This window comes from Spinacia oleracea, chromosome 6, assembly GCF_020520425.1.
Source record: "Spinacia oleracea cultivar Varoflay chromosome 6, BTI_SOV_V1, whole genome shotgun sequence".
In the NCBI taxonomy this organism is placed as follows: Eukaryota; Viridiplantae; Streptophyta; class Magnoliopsida; order Caryophyllales; family Amaranthaceae; genus Spinacia; species Spinacia oleracea.
Window position 1 is genome coordinate 29,698,342 of NC_079492.1, and position 19,767 is coordinate 29,718,108.

Sequence of the window (19,767 nt, forward strand, 5' to 3'; positions counted from 1 at the left end):
ACTCGAAATAACATAGTACATAATGTAATCGTATAGTAACTATTATTTATCAAAAAGTCACTATAAACTGTTCTTAACATAGTAACTATCTTAAACACATAGTTATTGTTTTAAATTTATAACAACTTTCTAAAAAATATAGTAACTATTTTAAACACATAGTTACTGTTTTAAAGTTATAGTAACTTTTAAAAAAATATAGTTACTCTAAAAACAACTACTAACATAAACACAACGAATATTCCAATGACTATTAAAAACATTATTTCGCAACATAAATTAAAGGTAACTATATCATTTATATACTAACTATATGAAACACTAACCCTAATTTCACCCAAACAACAAACACTATTTCTACCTCTTGTGCTTTGCTGCATCAATTCTTAAAGTTCACAGCCTTTGTCTCTTTTTTCTAAATTTAAGGCGTTATTTCTTCTTATACAAATGATATTGTAAAGTATTTTTGGAGATTCGTCACTAGATAGTGCAACTTTAGGACCTGGAATAACATGTGATTGATACTTCGTATTATTTTCTTATACAAATATCAAATATATAGTAACTATATAAACCATATAGTAACTATATAAAACATATAGTGACTATTATTAAAATATAGTAACCATTATAATCATATAGTCACTATCTAAGAAGCGGACAAATACATACTCTAAATAACATAGTACATAATGTAATCATATAGTAACTATTATTTATCAAAAAGTCACTATAAACTGTTCATAACATAATAACTATCTTAAACATATAGTTACTGTTTTAAACTTATAATAACTTTCTAAAAAATATAGTGACTATTTTAAACACATAGTTACTGTTTTAAAGTTATAGTAACTTTTTAAAAAAATATAGTTACTCTAAAAACTACTACTAACATAAACACAACGAACATTCCAGTGACTATTAAAAATAATATTACGCAACATAAATTAAAGGTGACTATATCATTTATATACTAACTATGTGAAACACTAACCCTAATTTCAACAAAACAACAAACATTTCGAATCACTCAACAAAATAATAACTATTGTACACATATAGTAACTGTTGTACACATATAGTAACCATTAAAATGATATAGTAACTATAGTACACATATAGTAACCATTAAAATTACATAGTACCTCTTTAAACCATATAGTTACTGTATTACTCATATAGTTACTATTTAAAATCGTGACGTCACTGATCGAATTCGCGAAGTGAAAACGATACTTCGGTAAACACAAACATTAATTTCTTCAAAACATCAAATATTTTCAATTTTAAATAAAAATAGACTTAAAATTCTTTAAAAAACAACAAATCGAGATGTGATCTCTAAAAATTCTTGCGAAGATTTGTAGGCGAGCGCAAATTCTTCTATTCGATTTCGGCAACGACGAACCTCCTTCTTGATCTACTACTTCCTCCAATTTTTCCTCATCTAATAGATCCAATCATTAGAATTATAAGATAATTACGAAGAAAATCGAACAAATTAAACCTAGAAATTCGGGCTAAAGTTTGAAAAGCATAGAGAGAAAATGAAGAGAAAGAAAATGAAAGAGAATGAACAGAATGTAGATCTGAAATTTTGAAAAATAAAAAAGTTTAAAACGTATATAAAGTGGGCTAGACACAAATCCCATTAAAACTCTTCAAAACACATAGTAACTCTTTAAAACACATAGTTATTGTAATAGGCATATAGTTACTATTTAAAATTACAAAATAACTGTCACGTGACAGTTACATATGTTATCCATACAAATTACTCCGTTGCCCTGGTCCACACTAAGTTAGCATGGACCAGGTTTATATTAGTGTAAATATATTTTGTTTACCTTAATAAAAAAGCAAGTTCTATTTTGTTTAATTCCTCTATTAATCCCTGGTTAAACGCTTTCAAAATCTGCCACGGATTGTGTCTGTAACTCTGTACGCACAACACACGCTGTGCTACGCACACGCATTACCCAGAATCTAAGGCCACCCTTCCGAATTTTAACACGCTTCCAAGTTCTACCGTCGCCCACCATCCATTTTCCTACCATTTTTGTCAACGTCGCCGTTCACTAATCACTCATTAATTGACAACTTAACTAATATTACATCTCCCCACATTTTATGATTAATCAGTTTTTTCTCTATAAATAAACTTCTTTTTTTTCTTTGACACCTTTTTCTCCTTTCATTTGACTCTTTCTCTCCATTTCTCTCTGGTTTCTTTGCCTTAAAATCAAAGCTTTTCATCGTCAATGGATTCTGAGTTCTGGACCACCCGTTTAGCCGCCGCGAAAAGGCAGTTTAATATGCAGCATCACCATCATCACAACCTCCATAGCAACTCCTCTCACCTGGGTTTGTCATTTTACAACTTCTCTTTTTCTTTTTAGATCTGAAAAAAGATTGTACAATTCTTTTTTGTTGTTGAACATTTTTTTGTAAATAATTTCTGTTTTTTTTATTAATTAATTATTTGATGAAACTTTTAGATCGGTTCAATATGGATGAATTTGAGGTTGAAGATGAGATTCGACCCGATATTCCTTGCCCGTATTGTTATGAAGAATTTGATATTGGTTCTCTTTGTACGCACTTGGATGATGAACACTCCTGCGAGTCTCGAGCTACCGTATGTTTTTCTTTCTCTTTGCCACCGTTAATTTTTATTGTTAATTTTTTTTTTGGAAAATGTATTTTATGGTTATGTTAATTATTGTGTGTTCTTAACGATAAAGATGAAAAGTTGGGAACTTTTGATATTTTGTTTAAGATTCTGGGTTTTTGTGCTCTTTTGTTAGTATTGTTTTCGTTGTATTTTGCATTTGTGGGTTTGTTTTAATCCTTGTGATATAAAAGTAGACTGAAATTAATTATGTTATTCGTTAATTTGTTTAATTGGGGATGGTGATCAGTTGTTTTTTGTTCTGTTTGTTTAGAAAGTTTCTAATTGTAGAAGTTATGATGTTTGTGCTGTGAGATCATAGTTCGTTATTAGTCGAAAAGAATACAAGCTGGGTTGAATATGGGACTTTTTGTAAGCGACTGTAGCTCAACAAAGGGGAATTAAATTCAGTACAGTTTAATTTCAGGTTTTCAGGAAAAGATATAGGTTTTGTAAATGTGACAATTGTGTGAGTAAACCATTCCTTATGTTAAGGGGGATTAAAATTGCTATTTGTTTCATGTTTTCAGGAAAAGATGTTGGTTTTGTAAATGTGAGAAATGTGTGAGGACTGAGGAAGCTATTTTTATGTTAAAGTTCCGTATTTTCCGAAGTATAGTTATTGTGCAGTACCATGGATGTTGAGTCTATATGGAGACTGAACCCCATATATCCTGGTAACCTGGTTAATGCAAATTTCCTAATTACAGCATAAGAATATGAGCTCTACTATGAATATATAGGATTTGGGTCGACTACAGTGAAGGATGATAGGGTGTCTTCTATTGAGGCTCCGTTATGGAGAATGACTGAGGAACATTTTTATATTCTTGAATCAAGTGGCACTTAACAGAGATATATTAAGTTCTTATCGGAAGTCTGATTAGCAGTATTTGGAATTGGAAGCCGCAACAGCCCATTTAGGTTGCTAAGGTGTAATTAAAAATAGTTGTTCTTTTAAACTTCCAACACGGGCTACTTTAATCAGTATTGGTGGATGAATGTTCTGAGGAAATGTGCAGTCAGACGGGGCAAAGAAATTGATTATCAGTGGCACTGCCTGAAAATTTGGGGTTAATGTGCAGTGGCCTAATAGGTCATTTTGTGGTATTTATTTGTATATCTTTAATTGTTCCGATAGGCTCATACGTGTACGTAGAAAGTCTCGACTCTCTTGAGTTTTTGGAAAGGCCTGCTTCTGATAAACATAATACTCTTAACAAATTTGTTGAATGATATGTAGTAGAAACTTCCATTACATTAGCACGTTTTTATTGCTGTATTGTCCTTTGACTACTTCTTCCCACACCTCATTTATGGTATAATAGTGATTCAATACCTTATGTGTTTCATCGTTACGCTTCTTCGTATTCTATTCTACTGACTACTGAGACTTAGATTCTGAGAGCATGTTGTCCTCTTTTCTCTACGGTTTTTAGATCTGGAAAAGAAGACTGTACGATAGAATGGTTCTGTCCCTTTTGGGGGCTAGAGAGTAGCAATTGATTGAAATATAAATTTTCCTACTGAATGTCTCAAAGCTCATTTTGAGCTCAATTTTTTAAGGATACTTATTTTGTATTGAAGCTGTTCTAAGACTTCTAACTCTTCTAAGATAGAATACTTCGTTCCAATAGTACATAGGCATATAGTTATTTGCTTATTTCATCTGTTACAGTAGTTTTCTCTTCAACAAGAAACTTATGTATTTGTTTTGTGCATTTCTTCAGTTTTGTCCAATTTGTTCAGTTAAAGTTGCACGAGATATGCTGAGTCATATCACGTTGCAGCACGCACATCTATTCAAGATGCAGAGACGCCGTAGATTACGCAGAGTTGCAATTCCAAATAGCCAAGCACTTTCCCTGCTTGGCCGAGACCTTCGTGAAGCTCACCTACAAGTCCTTTTAGGAGGTGGCGGATTTCGATCAAGTAGTACAAATGCCTCTAATGCTGCTAATGATCCACTCCTCTCGTCGCTTGTCTTAAACTTCCCTGGATCTGAGGTTGATGAACTTACAAAGTCTGTGTCATCCAACATTGAAGATACAGTTTCAAAGAATACCTCAACAACGCGTTATTGGAAACCAAGGTAGTTAAAAATTTCCGTGCTCTCCATTAAGATAGTTTTTCTGTTCTTTACTAGACTTCTCTACCAATTAATTGAGTTGCTTGACTATGAAATATCCCTTGAGCCGGCTAAAGACTGACTGCTCCTTTCAGTTTGTTTTACTGGCTTGCCAACGTTGAAGCTGAGGAGCCATGTTCCTGTTAGAAAGAGAGTGATGGGAATTCTAGTGAATGTGTTAAGGTTAAAATCATCCGTTTTTCATCACTTGGCAAACAAAAACATGAATATGCTGGACGGCTGGTAAATTGTTAAGACTCCCATTGCATTCACCAGTAACTCGATACCTTTCTAAAGCCTTATGCTTACCTCGATACCCATTTACTATTGCAGACTGAGTTAGCCATACCTCTCTACTACTATAATAGGCTGTTACTTCTAGACTCTTATCCTGATAAGAATTGATTGACCTACGGCTAGGCTATTACTCGTATAAAGTATGTGAGATGTTAGAGTTACAGATATAGTTTGACGAACCACTGGAATCCATCATTTGAAAAAGATAGTGATTAAAGAGAACAATATATATGCTCTGAAATGGACTTGGGATAAGAATTTTAACCAGATAACAGAAGTACAGAACAAGTCAATCCAAATTGTTTGTATGTGTATTTGTGATGCTTAAAGAATGCAGAAGCCTTTTAGAATCATAAAGATATTAAATATTTCATGAATGTTTAGTTCCCACACCATAGGGTCTCCATGTCCAAAATTTGTACCTCAGTGTGTTTGACACTTGGATATCGTATGTAACTTCTTACCTTTACCCAACACCTGTATCTGAACTGATACGATTATTAATCTAGGAAAATGTGTATTCTTTTAGAAGGCTTGAATAGGAACTAATTTATTCTTTCTTTTTTTTGATAAAAAGGAACTCATTTATTCTTTCTTTTCTGTCTTTTTGTCGCAGTTTTGATTCATCATTAAGTTACGAAGAAAAAGAGAAGAGGATACAACAGGCAGCTGGTAGAGCTGGTTTTGTACAAGATCTGCTTCTCTGCACCCTATTGGGCGATTAGTGAAGTGATATGTTATTATCAAAATAAAGGTAACTGAGTTTTCGAGTAGCAAAATGAAGATATTTTTTGAAGGAGGGATTAATTGTATTATTCCTACATTTACTGGCTAATAGAATCAACATTAAACAAGATTCTATGAAGTTGCTGAACCGAGCAAGCGTATACATCAAAATATCCCTTCAGGAAAAAAGAAAAAGATAAAAGAAATCTCGGCTACATTTGAAAACCGGTAAATCATGGCTATGGTTTCCCCTTTGCAATTTTCTTTTATTCCTGCTGCTAGTTTGTGGGTATTAGCGCCGAGGAAGGCTGGTTTGTACTTGTAAATTTCCAAAGGGAAAACAGTCTTCCAAGTGAGAAATTGAAGGATGTGCCTGCATGCTTGCTTTCCTCTTTGTTTTCTTGGGAAAAAGAAGGGGGAAAAGGTTTGTATAACAATTGCTAATTGACTTGTTTTCTCTTCTTGTAATAGAATTGTAACTTTAAGTTTTTCTTATTATGGATTTAGACATTGCTTTAATGTTGTTTGAACTTTGAAGCACTGTCTTGTGACTTCACTTGTAACTTCAAGCTGTAACTTGTAATACGTGCCAACGCATTCTCATATTGATAGTGTAATTTGAATTAGTAATGTGACAATTGAATCCAGATAGAGGAAATATTATATGGTTTGTGTCTTTTTCTCGCCCCTTGTGTAGATTTTGTTGGTGATGCATTCAGAGTGAGGTTGATTTGAATTCTTGACTTGGCATAGGAGATTCAAATGTCATGAGTTGAATTCATGACTTGGGCTTTATTTATACTCCGTAACAAATTATAATCATGGTAGCAGTTTGATAAAATTAGAATGAAGGAAAGTTTCAAGTATATGTATAACTTTTATTTTATTTTACAATTTGCATTACTACTTTTATGGAATAAATTTTTTGTTCTAGCTAAGTCGCTATATTGGCAGTAAAATGATACCCGCTATTCAACCTGCCATTAATTTTGCCGAATAAGTTTATGTCAGATTTATATTTGTGGGAGGAACCTAAAAACCACCAATCAATCGTTCTTTTCTATTTACCATATCAATTATAAAATTTTACTCTACTAAAATTACAAAGCTACAGTACCTGGGTAAAATTCCCAATTTTCACCAAATTTAACCGTTGATGAAAATCTCAAAATCAAATTAACTCCCCTAGAACAATGGCAGATAAACTCTTTCGATTTGTTTGATGGTGGTGCCAATTTTCAAGAGATGATTCTAGGGTTTCCGATTTTGATTTGATTGATACGAGGAAGAAGAATATACTCGTTAGTCTGCAGAAATGTGGTAAGAACACAAAAATCTTGTAGCAGATAAAATAATTTGTAGCCAAAACTTACTGGGATTTATAGTTAACTTAGGGTTTCCGATTTTTTATTTCTTAAAATTGTAATAGTTGTTCTTGTGTGTTCAATTCAATTCAAATTATTGCCAGATCAATTCTGGACGATGACCGTTTCTTCCTGATGTAGTTGACCTCTTTCTGCATCATTATCAATTTATCATGGCGTTTCACTATTTTGACTGATTTGCTTGAATCTGTTTAAAATTAATTAATGTTTGTTTGTTAGTAGGGCAGCCAATTGCCCAATTCATTAATTCGCATGAATTTCAACTTGGAAGGTACATGTCATTTTCCTTGTGCGCCGCCGGGCCTGCAGTAGTAGACTCATATTTCATCAGGCGGATAATTTTGACTTGCTTAATTCTTTATTTGGTTGATGAACTTTAAACTAAAATTAATACCTGAAACTAAGTGTCAGTATTGTAATTACAAAAAGCCGAGATTGTATTGTAATTACAAAAAGCCCTAGATTGTATTGTAATTACAAAAAGGCGAGATTGTCTATAAAGTGTGATTAGGGGTATTATCATTTAACATTTTACTGTATATAATTAAACCTTTTATTTTTATACTTCCCATAAAAATTGCAACAAAGTTTCACACTTGGTAAAATTTACACTTTGTTTGAAAACTAAGTTAATGTGAAAATTCCAGGAAAAATTAGTAATGTTATATCACTACAACAATTTTACATACTTCATAATTCTTTTTTTCTATTTCTTTATTATCAACTATTCCACTTATTAAAACAATTTTTTTTTTTTCATCACAATCTCCGACAAAAGTCTACATTCAAGCAAGCGGCTCAAAAACCTCTCAAAAAAAGAGTGTCTTCACCCCTAAGTAATTAGGGTTTGTTCTGTTCTTCACCGTCAAAGATCCAATCTTTGATCTTTCTTCCTTTTTGTTTAATCTCTACAACATTCGGTTAGTGGGGTAAAGTTTTCTTTGTTAAACTCTTATTAAACACCTGTAATTTCATGTTTGCTTTTTACTGTGACAATTGATGAAAGAATTTTATTTTTTTGTTAATCATCTTTCAAACACCTGTAATTTTTTGTTTAATCTCTACAACACTTGTCAAATTCTTGCAATTTCTTCATTTTCCTTTCCTAATCCACCGCTACATATTCTCTTTTAAATAGTCTTTAATTTCCAAAATCTTTGTTTCTTACGTTTTTTTTGTGCAAACTTCTCAAATACAGTCTTTTTCTTCTAATCTTCTTTAATCAACCTCATTTCTTTCTTTCTTTGTTCTCTCCAAAGTTATTTCTTGTCTGTTCTCTTAGATGAATCATCAACATCCTTGGAATACTTCACTAGTGGAAAAAGGCTTATTTGCATCCCCGCATTTGCCACGCCATTCTAAACATGTGACGCAAATGACAATTTTTAGCATAAAATTTAGTCATTTGCGTCGCAGCTTTGTTAAACTGCGACGCAAATGACTCTAGGATGCCCCCCAGAGTCATTTGCGTCGCAGATTAGTAAAACTGCGACGCAATTAACTCAATCAAGTGCGTCGCAGATTTACTAATCTGCGACGCAAATGACTCTGGGGGGCATCCTAGAGTCATTTGCGTCGCAGTTTAGTAATTCTGCGACGCAAATGATGTTTTGTATTTTTTCTAAAATGCGATATTCCACAGCGCGCGACCTAAATTGAAACCCAATTGCAAAAGCTTCACCCCTCACTGCTTCAATTCCTTCCTCCAACTTCCTCGGCCTTCCTCGTCCTCCGCCGTCAACCTCGTCCTCCGCCGTCAACCTCCGTCTTCCTCGACCTGCTGTTCGTCTTCCTGCCGCGTCAACCTCCTCTTCGCACAGCTCATTGTCCTCCAACTTCCTGCTCGTCGCCGCCCCCTGATCGTCGTTCAACCCCCGGCCTCTTCACAGGTCACTGTCGCCGCTGCTTGCTAACGCCGTCGGCTGCCACGCCGCTGGCCCTCCTCTCTTCAATTGCTCCATCGATTAATTAGGTACATTTAAATTTTATTTTGTGGATATTATTTAATTGAATTTTAATTGTGCATTTTAATTATAATTGTGGATATTATGTTTGAATTTTAATGGTACATTTTAGTTGAATTTTAAGATTGAATTTTAATTGTGGATATTATTTAATTGAATTTTAATTGTGCACATTTAAGATTTAGGTTTTGTTGAATTTTAATTGTAGTTTTTGGTGAATTGTAATAGTTGGTTTTGTTGAAATTATTTGTTTATTACAATTAGGTTTTGTTGAATTAAGGTTATGAAATGAATTTTTGGGTTTGTTTAGGTTTATGAGATGGTTTGTGTAGGTTATGAAATGATGTTTTGGGTTTGCTACAAAATTCGGGTTTGTGAATTTGTGATGTGAAATGAATTGTACTATGGGAACTTGTTATTAGTTATGGTAGGTTTTGTTGGAAGCCATGGATTTATAATGATATGAATAGCCTAGTTTATATTCTAACCTTTGACAAAATTTGGTCATATTGTTTTATCTTTAGTGGTTGAAAATGGATCGGAGTTGGATGTATGGTAGTAAACGATTTTCTACAAGGTTCTTACAAGGGATTCAAGAGTTCATTAAGGTTGCCTTGAAACATCAATCAGAACATGAATCAAGTTTAATTCTGTGTCCTTGTTGTGATTGCAATAATTCAAGGGGGTATCGGGATATTGATGATATTGTTGATCACATAGTTCGTCGCGGTTTTAAGGGTAACTACACGACGTGGACATGGCATGGTGAGAGCATAGATCATGGGGCAAGTTCTAGTATGCCGAGCTCGAGTCAGCATAATCATTGTGATAATGGTGATGATAATGAAATTGAGGATGATATTGGTGTTGAAAGTGAGGAAGAAGAGGAGAAAGATAGGATAGATGATATGATGCATGATGTGGAAGACCATCATTTCGTTGAGCGTCCCCATATGTATGATAGTATAATCAAAGCTTCCGCAACACCATTATATCCTGGTTCTACACAAACTGTACTTGGTGCCGTCATCGAATATTTCAACTTAAAGGTGGAAAACGGTTGGACCAACAAGAGTTTTTCACAGTTTTTGGAGGCCACGTCTGGTAATCTTCCTGAAGGAAACAAACTTCCAAGGTCTAACTATGAGGCCCAGAAGCTTATGTGTCCTTTGGGTATGGATTATGAGAAGATACACGCGTGTCCAAATGATTGCGTGTTGTATCGAAAGCAGTATGCAAATCTGCATGAGTGTCCAAGATGCGGATTGTCCCGTTACAAGATCGTGGAGAATGATGCAACATCAACTAAGAAGAAACCTTCTCCGGCTAAGGTGCTTTGGTATCTTCCAATTATACCAAGATTTAAGCGCCTTTTCTCAGAAGAGAAAACTGCAAAACTCTTGAGGTGGCATGCCGAGGGGAGGAAGAAAGATGGGTTAATGAGGCATCCTGCTGATTCTCCACAATGGAGGAACATTGATCGAAAGTACAAGGTCTTTAGGGAAGAAGTTCGGAATCTCAGGCTTGGTCTTTGCACGGATGGAATGAACCCATTTGGGACACTTAGTACCCAATATAGCACTTGGCCGGTTCTTCTCACCATATACAATTTGCCTCCTTGGTTATGCATGAAGCGTAGATACATCATGTTGTCGCTCTTAATCTCTGGGCCTAAACAACCCGGAAATGACATAGATGTGTATCTAGAGCCACTCATTGAAGATTTGAAATTGTTGTGGGATGAAGGGGTGTTGATGTTTGATGCATACACCAAAACCAATTTCACTTTACGTGCCATGATTTTTTGTACGATAAATGATTTCCCGGCTTATGGAAATTTGTCAGGGTATTCTGTAAAGGGAAAGAAGGCATGTCCAGTTTGTCATGATGATTTGGTCTCGAGGCGCCTAAAATTTTGTGGGAAAGATGTGTACATGGATTACCGGATGTATCTTCCTGAAGATCATCCATTTCGAAAAGAGAAGGAAGCTTTTAATGGAGAATTGGAGATGAGAGAAGCTCCTGCCCCCTTATGTGCGTGTGAGGTTTATGAACGGGTTAAAGACATTGAGACAGAGTTTGGTAAGCCTTATAAAGGTCAGCCAAGTGGTGGTTACAAGAAGAGGTCTATCTTTTGGGATCTCCCATATTGGAGAGATTTGGAAGTTAGGCATTGTTTGGATGTAATGCATATTGAGAAAAATGTTTGTGATGCCATTGTTGGGACATTGTTGAATATGCAAGGGAAACGAAGGATGGGCCTAAAGTTAGACAAGATATGGCTGCTATGGGTCGCTCCGAGTTGGCACCTCAAGAAAGGGGAAAACGCTGGTACCTTCCCCCAGCTTGTTTCACCTTGTCTAAAAAGGAGAAAGTTAGCTTTTGTGAGTCTTTGCATGGCTTAAAGGTCCCTGCCGGTTACTCTTCAAATTTTCGTAGACTTGTGTCCATGTCTGACTTGAAATTAGTTGGAATGAAATCTCATGATTGTCACGTGTTGATGCAACAATTGCTGCCGGTTGCAATTCGAGGGATATTGCCGCCACAAGTGAGGTATACCATTACAAGATTGTGTTTCTTTTTCAACACAATTTGTAGCAAGGTGATCAATCCAACAATACTGGATGATTTGCAGGCTGATGTACTTGAGACCATGTGTCGGTTTGAAAAGTATTTTCCGCCATCATTCTTTGACATGATGCCTCATTTGATTATTCATCTTGTTCGTGAAATTAAGCTTTGTGGGCCAGTTTGTATGAGGTACATGTATCCCTTTGAACGGGAAATGGGTACCTTGAAAAATAGAGTGATGAATCCGGCCAAACCTGAAGCTAGTATTGTCCAACGAACCGTCGCGGAGGAAGTTGCTGCATGGGTTTCTCAATATATGGCACGTTTGAAAGAAGTCGGAGTACCAAAGTCTAGACATGATGGGAGACTTGGGGGTCAAGGTACAATTGGCAAGAAAAGGATATCAATCAGTTCTGAAATGATGTGTAAGGTTGAGCTGTTTGTGGTGCAAAGTCTTAGTGAAGTCCATCCATACGTGGCTGAGCACATGAACTTTCTTAGAGAGCAATATCCTTCAAAAAATGGTCCTCAACTGATAAAAGAGCATAATCGTTCATTCCTCACATGGTTCAAGCGTCGAGTGATGGATCAATTTTCCGACACGCCTAATGAGGTATCTGACATGGTGAGATGGTTGGCATATGGTCCTAAATGTCAAGTCATATCTTATGAGGGGTACGACATCAATGGCTATTCTTTTTACACGAAGCGACAAGATGACAAAACGACGATGCAAAATAGTGGTGTTACGGCAATATGTTTGTCTTCAGAGTATGCTAGTGTAAAAGATAGAACACTTGTAGATAAGACGAACTCTTACTATGGAGTCATTGAAGAAATATTAGAGTTGGAATATAAGTATTTTAAGATTCCTCTATTCCGGTGCAAGTGGGTTGATATTAGTCGCGGTGTCAAAAAGGATGAACATGGGTACCTGACACTTGTAAACTTTAGTCGAGTTGGGCATCTTGCAGATCCTTTCATATTAGCATCACAGGCAAAACAAATCTTTTACATGGTTGACCCTGCCGATCGTAGTTGGTCAGTTGTTCTGGAAGGCAAAAGAAGAATACTTGGCGTTGAGGATGTAGATGATGAAGAAGAGTATGATGAGCAGTTTAATGAGATTCCACCTTCCTCCTGGCATATCCCTCAAATGATTGACGATGTTGACATGAGTTATACACGCCGAGATCATGATGAAGGATTTTATGTTGAAAAAGAGAAATAGTGAGATAGGTACTATTTTGGCAACTATTTTTTCACCAAGTTAATTTGTAGATTAGTTAAAAGTTGGGTTCGAAAATGTCATTTTTGCCTAAATATGTACTATAACGACCCAATTACCCTTAAATGTGGAATAATAGATTAGTACGAGGCTTAGAAAGTTATAACTATGCATATGAGACATGTAATAAGTTTGAAAACATTCCTTAGGTTCTTTGGTTCAAAGTTGGGTTCGAAAATGTCATTTTTGCCTAAATATGTACTATAACGACCCAATTACCCTTAAATGTGGAATAATAGATTAGTACGAGGCTTAGAAAGTTATAACTATGCATATGAGACATGTAATAAGTTTGAAAACATTCCTTAGGTTCTTTGGTTCAAAGTTGGGTTCGAAAATGTCATTTTTGCCTAAATATGTACTATAACGACCCAATTACCCTTAAATGTGGAATAATAGATTAGTACGAGGCTTAGAAAGTTATAACTATGCATATGAGACATGTAATAAGTTTGAAAACATTCCTTAGGTTCTTTGGTTCAAAGTTGGGTTCGAAAATGTCATTTTTGCCTAAATATGTACTATAACGACCCAATTACCCTTAAATGTGGAATAATAGATTAGTACGAGGCTTAGAAAGTTATAACTATGCATATGAGACATGTAATAAGTTTGAAAACATTCCTTAGGTTCTTTGGTTCAAAGTTGGGTTCGAAAATGTCATTTTTGCCTAAATATGTACTATAACGACCCAATTACCCTTAAATGTGGAATAATAGATTAGTACGAGGCTTAGAAAGTTATAACTATGCATATGAGACATGTAATAAGTTTGAAAACATTCCTTAGGTTCTTTGGTTCAAAGTTGGGTTCGAAAACATCATTTTTGCCTAAATATGTACTATAACGACCCAATTACCCTTAAATGTGGAATAATAGATTATTACGAGGCTTAGAAAGTTATAACTATGCATATGAGACATGTAATAAGTTTGAAAACATTCCTTAGGTTCTTTGGTTCAAAGTTGGGTTCGAAAACGTCATTTCAGGAGCTTGGTTGTGCTTTCTTTGTTGCTTAATCTTTAAAGAACAGTCTGTTTTTGGGTGGGTTTGTGGACCAAAATTTTGCATATTCAAATTCATTCCCCAGCATTTGTACAGAACTGAGCAGAACTGACCAGTTCTATGCACTGATCTGCACAGCTCAGTGCACAGAACTGATCAGAACTGACCAGTTCTGTGCACTGATCTGCACAGTTCTGATCTGAGCTGTGCAGATCAGTGCACAGAACTGGTCAGCTCTGATCAGTTCTGTGCACTGATCTGCACAGTTCTGATCTGAGCTGTGCAGATCAGTGCACAGAACTGGTCAGCTCTGATCAGTTCTGTGCACTGATCTGCACAGTTCTGATCTGAGCTGTGCAGATCAGTGCACAGAACTGATCAGTTCTGACCAGTTCTGTGCACTGATCTGCACAGTTCTGATCTGAGCTGTGCAGATCAGTGCACAGAACTGATCAGAACTTTATTTTTATTTTAAAATCCTGCTTTTGAAGGTATGTAATTTTAATGATTTTCCAATGCAGTAGCGTCAGGCATGGATGAAGATCAACACGCAAATTCAGGTCCTTCTAACAAATCACCAAATCAAGTGCCCCAAAAGCAAAAAAAGAAGCCAAGAGGCCCTACAAAAGGAATAAAATCCATGCCCGGGGTTCCAAGAAAAATTGAATGGGATCACTTGGACCGACCCACAGGGAAATGGGCAACGGATTACAAGAATCACATTGGCGAGATAAGTCGCGCAAAGGTTTCAATATTGATCAGAACCTGGGAAGATGTTTCACAAGGAATAAAAGACACTTTGTGGGAAGACGTCAAGGTAACCGGTTTTATTTTGGAAATTCAGTTGTACATATCTACGTGTCTTTTTCATGTGCTAAAAGACTTTCTTGTTCCTTTTCTTTTTCTTTCATTTAGAGAGAATTTCATATCACAGATGAAACTAAGAAAGAAGTTGTCTTAAAGAGTTGTGATAAGCGTTGGAGGGAATTCAAATCAAGATTGGCGACTGGTTGGATTCGGGGTACAAGGAAAAGGCCAAAAGATGAAAAGATGCCATATGATTTGTATAGTTATATAACTAAGGATATATGGAAGGAATTTGTGAAGATACGTACCTCCGAAGAAGCTGAGGTATAAAAATTATTCTTATTTAAAGTCTTGTTATAATCTAAGTTTTATTTTGTTGTAATAATTTCTTTTACCCCCCTAAAATTAGGAAATAAGTGAGAAAGCAAGACAAAGTCAATCTTTCAACATATATCCTCATCATATGGGACAGAAATCATATGCTGAAATGACAAGTGAATGGCAGAGAAAAGGGTACATTCCCTCAGTTTCTTCGTCATCTGAAGGTTCCTCTGCGTCTACAATTTCTTCAAGTTTGCCGAGTAGGACATGTTTATGGCTTCTTGCAAGATCGAAACCAGATGAGAAAGGAAATCCTTACTTGCCGGATGAGGGCACACAAAAGGTCAAAGAAAATATTGTAAGTTCATTTAACAATTTTGCGTAATGTTGTGATTCCTCTAATTTCATATATGTTCTTAAATATGAAACCAAGTGTTGAACTTTTCTCAAAACCATTTGATTTCATGTAGGATGAATGGAAAAGGAAACAAGATGAAGGGGAATTTGTTCCCAAAAGTGCACGAGATGATGTCTTATCTCGTGCACTTGGTAAGACTAAAGAAGGGAGACCACTAACATTTGGTGGTGGAGTAGGCATCAAAGCTGTGTGGGGGACCGGAGAGCGGCGTAGCTTTCGACGGTATGGAGATGCGGAGATGGAGGAAATGGAAGCAAGAGTGACCAAAAGGGTCAAAGATGAGACAATACAAGAGATGAACTCCAAGATGGATGCCATGGTCATGGAGAAATTTATCACATTTGCTAAAGAACTTGGTGTCCAAATACCAAGCCATATGAGGATAGACGCAAATGTTCATAGTAGTTGTCGTTCCGGGGGTTTAGATCCATTTGCCGACATTACGGTATGATAATTTGTGTTTTTCAAGTACTTTGTTTCTAGTTAATTCTATTGAACTTTTCTAACATGTTACATTGTATTTGCGTTATTGTTCAAAATAAATAATAAGGAACCTGTCCCGTGCCATCTATACCTGAACATAGGCTCGGAGAAAGTCTTTGTTGCCTATGGTACCATATGTCCAGAGTTGCTCCTTGATCACCACAACGACGTCACGTCCGATAACGTGAAAGTGAGCGTTGATGATTTTGAGCCCGCGTACAAAGAAGCTCCCGTCCCCGTGCCTTCTCAATATATTAAGAAACTTGCTCAAGCTCATGGTACCTTCACTCAGTGGCCAAAACATTTGGTGTCGCTTACGAATGAGGAGGTAACTAACATATGCATGATAATTTGAAGTAGAACTATTATACCATGTATGCTCACTAATATGTATATCGTTATTTGAAAATCATACCTAAGGTAAACAAGCCTACAAGTAAAGAGCCTAAAGGGAAAGGGAACAAAGGGAAAGAGATAGTGGTTGGGGGAAGTGGAACAAAAGCGTCCAACACTAAATCAAAAACCTATTTCCTTGAAAATTATAAAGTGCAAAATTTGAGTGGTAAGTGCAATGTGATGAAAACTATGATGTTGGGATTAAAAGAAGGGGAGCACGTTAAGGTACATTGCACTAAAAGGACATTCAATATGGAAAAGGACTTTGAAATTAGTGTCACCGTTGAAGACACCGATCAACTTCTCTCGGGAGCATGGCTCAATATATCAATAATACAAGTTTTTGCTACGTGAGTTACCTAAATTCATATTTTGCCCCTAAATTTGATTTTTATGATTGTCTTAACGTTCTTACACTCTATATTATAGGGCTTTGAGTGAGTTGTGTTTTCACGATGATTGTCACCCCAATAGTATTGGATTCATGTGCCCGGAGATGATCTCGGCCACCATGTTAAAGTCCGATGCAGATCGAATTCTATTGTACATCACGAGGTCCATGAGTGCACTTAGTTCTAAGACATTCATCTTATGTCCATACTACGAAAAGTATGAAAATTACTTTGAACTTCGTTTTTAATTGATTGTTATAAATTTAACTTTTTTTTTTCTAACTACATACGTTTATTGTTTGTATGTAGGAGTCACTGGATGCTTTTAGTTCTTTGCTTGTCTAAACGTGAGGTCTACATATTTGATTCTCAACAGAAGAAGAGAAATTTGATGATTAAGGAGCCACTAAACAAGTAAGTAAAGTATGCATATGAAAATGCCATTTTTGCCAAAATTTTTGCCTTAGGTTCTTTAGTTCAAAGTTGGGTTCGAAAACATCATTTTTGCCTAAAAATGACCTAGGACGACCCAAATAGCCTTAAATGTGAAATAATAGATTGTAAAGGGACTTAGAAAGTTATAACTATGCATATGAGACGTGTAATAAGTTTGAAAACATTCCTTAGGTTCTTTGGTTCAAAGTTGGGTTCGAAAACATCATTTTTGCCTAAAAATGACCTAGGACGACCCAAATAGCCTTAAATGTGAAATAATAGATTGTAAAGGGACTTAGAAAGTTATAACTATGCATATGAGACGTGTAATAAGTTTGAAAACATTCCTTAGGTTCTTTGGTTCAAAGTTGGGTTCGAAAACATCATTTTTGCCTAAAAATGACCTAGGACGACCCAAATAGCCTTAAATGTGAAATAATAGATTGTAAAGGGCCTTAGAAAGTTATAACTATGCATATGAGACGTGTAATAAGTTTGAAAACATTCCTTAGGTTCTTTGGTTCAAAGTTGGGTTCGAAAACATCATTTTTGCCTAAAAATGACCTAGGACGACCCAATTAGCCTTAAATGTGAAATAATAGATTGTAAAGGGACTTAGAAAGTTATAACTATGCATATGAGACGTGTAATAAGTTTGAAAACATTCCTTAGGTTCTTTGGTTCAAAGTTGGGTTCGAAAACATCATTTTTGCCTAAAAATGACCTAGGACGACCCAAATAGCCTTAAATGTGAAATAATAGATTGTAAAGGGCCTTAGAAAGTTATAACTATGCATATGAGACGTGTAATAAGTTTGAAAACATTCCTTAGGTTCTTTGGTTCAAAGTTGGGTTCGAAAACATCATTTTTGCCTAAAAATGACCTAGGACGACCCAATTAGCCTTAAATGTGAAATAATAGATTGTAAAGGGACTTAGAAAGTTATAACTATGCATATGAGACGTGTAATAAGTTTGAAAACATTCCTTAGGTTCTTTGGTTCAAAGTTGGGTTCGAAAACATCATTTTTGCCTAAAAATGACCTAGGACGACCCAAATAGCCTTAAATGTGAAATAATAGATTGTAAAGGGCCTTAGAAAGTTATAACTATGCATATGAGACGTGTAATAAGTTTGAAAACATTCCTTAGGTTCTTTGGTTCAAAGTTGGGTTCGAAAACATCATTTTTGCCTAAAAATGACCTAGAACGACCCAATTAGCCTTAAATGTGACTACTACGTATATAATTGTATTTACATGTGTAAATAAAGTATATAATTGCACTTACATGTAAAATATTCTTTGCATTTACATGTGTAAACAAAGTATATATAATTGCATATTTTATCGAATGTGTAGTGCTTTTCGGAGTTACAAGAGACTAGGTGGACAATCTAAGGGAACTAAATTAACATGGATTCCAGCACAGGTATATATATATATAATTAGTTTATTATTTACCTAAGAAATAAGTTTTTCAAAATTATAACATACAATGTGATAGAAATTTTACTTGTGTTATTTATTTTAATGCATTTAGTGTGCTCAACAACCGGGATCACTAGATTGTGGCTACTACGTCATGCGTTTTATGTACGACATAATAATGAATCATGGTAATAGTCAAGATCTTACTAAGGTATGTTCTCATAAACTACGTACTTTATATAATAAATTGAAGTACACAAAACTATTATATTGATCAATCGTTGATAAATTGAATTATTTACACTTTTTTAGGATTTTTCAAGAACATTGCCCTATTCACCGGAGGAGATTAATGAGGTGAAAGATTTTTGGGCAGATTACTTCATGAACAATGTCGAATTTTTAGCTTAATTTGTAATATGAACTTGATCTCTAGCTAGCTACGTACCTTTGTTGTAATAATTTTATGTTTGTTGTAACATGTTGGTTGATCGATCTATGACGAATTTAATTGCCTTTTATTGGGAACGTTAATTACGTTGTAAACTTTAGTGACAGGTATTAATTATAAATGTATTCCCGGTATTGGGAATGAAGCGTCTAATTTCAAAGACGATCATGTCGGAATTTCCAACTAAAATATTAAAAAACGAATATTTTTTTAAAAAAAATAAGTCATTTGCAACGCACGTTAGCTCAATGTGCGAGGCAAATGACTTAATTTTTTGGCGCTAAAAGGTTCATTTGCAACGCACATTTAGCTAATGTGCGTTGCAAATGACTTTTTAGCTAAATGTGCGACGCAAATAACTTTTCAGGCATGGTGCTGAAAAGTCATTTGCAACGCACATTAGCTAAATGTGCGTTGCAAATGAACCTTATTTGCGTCGCACATTTAGCTAATGTGCGTTGCAAATGACTTTCAGCACCATGCCTGAAAAGTTATTTGCGTCGCACATTAGCTAAATGTGCGACGCAAATAAGGTTCATTTGCGTCGCACAAATGTGCGACGCAAATGACTTTTAGTCATTTGCGTCGAGAGCTTT

At 35.4% G+C, this 19,767-nt stretch overlaps 2 protein-coding genes across 3 annotated transcripts; both read left to right on the forward strand.

The window, feature by feature from the left end:
• Positions 1–2,011: 2,011 nt before the first annotated feature.
• Positions 2,012–6,501, forward strand: LOC110804715 (protein DEHYDRATION-INDUCED 19). Of its 2 annotated transcripts, XM_022010325.2 has the most exons (5): positions 2,012–2,367; positions 2,502–2,641; positions 4,405–4,766; positions 5,716–5,853; positions 5,938–6,501. In XM_022010325.2, the coding sequence occupies exons 1-4, from the start codon at positions 2,265–2,267 to the stop codon at positions 5,822–5,824; spliced, it is 714 nt and encodes a 237-aa protein (XP_021866017.1). In that variant the 5' UTR covers positions 2,012–2,264; the 3' UTR covers positions 5,825–5,853; positions 5,938–6,501. The 2 variants fall into 2 exon arrangements, with proteins under 2 accessions (XP_021866017.1, XP_021866016.1); XM_022010324.2 differs by having other exon boundaries at positions 2,015–2,367; positions 5,716–6,501.
• A 10,005-nt stretch (positions 6,502–16,506) lies between these two features.
• Positions 16,507–19,163, forward strand: LOC130464116 (ubiquitin-like-specific protease 1). Its single transcript, XM_056833523.1, has 6 exons — positions 16,507–16,813; positions 16,893–17,072; positions 17,165–17,269; positions 18,652–18,721; positions 18,833–18,931; positions 19,033–19,163. The coding sequence occupies exons 1-6, from the start codon at positions 16,644–16,646 to the stop codon at positions 19,129–19,131; spliced, it is 723 nt and encodes a 240-aa protein (XP_056689501.1). The 5' UTR covers positions 16,507–16,643; the 3' UTR covers positions 19,132–19,163.
• Positions 19,164–19,767: the final 604 nt, after the last annotated feature.

Bases quoted from the DNA above. Each gene is read 5' to 3' on its own strand.
- LOC130464116 (XM_056833523.1), top strand. From the start codon at position 16,644: ATGAAAACTATGATGTTGGGATTAAAAGAAGGGGAGCACGTTAAGGTA. The intron at 16,814-16,892 runs GTGAGTTACCTA...TCTATATTATAG, and splicing joins ATAATACAAGTTTTTGCTAC to GGCTTTGAGTGAGTTGTGTT. The intron at 18,932-19,032 runs GTATGTTCTCAT...ACACTTTTTTAG, and splicing joins ATAGTCAAGATCTTACTAAG to GATTTTTCAAGAACATTGCC.
- LOC110804715 (XM_022010325.2), top strand. From the start codon at position 2,265: ATGGATTCTGAGTTCTGGACCACCCGTTTAGCCGCCGCGAAAAGGCAG. The intron at 2,368-2,501 runs GTTTGTCATTTT...TGAAACTTTTAG, and splicing joins TAGCAACTCCTCTCACCTGG to ATCGGTTCAATATGGATGAA. The intron at 2,642-4,404 runs GTATGTTTTTCT...GCATTTCTTCAG, and splicing joins CCTGCGAGTCTCGAGCTACC to TTTTGTCCAATTTGTTCAGT.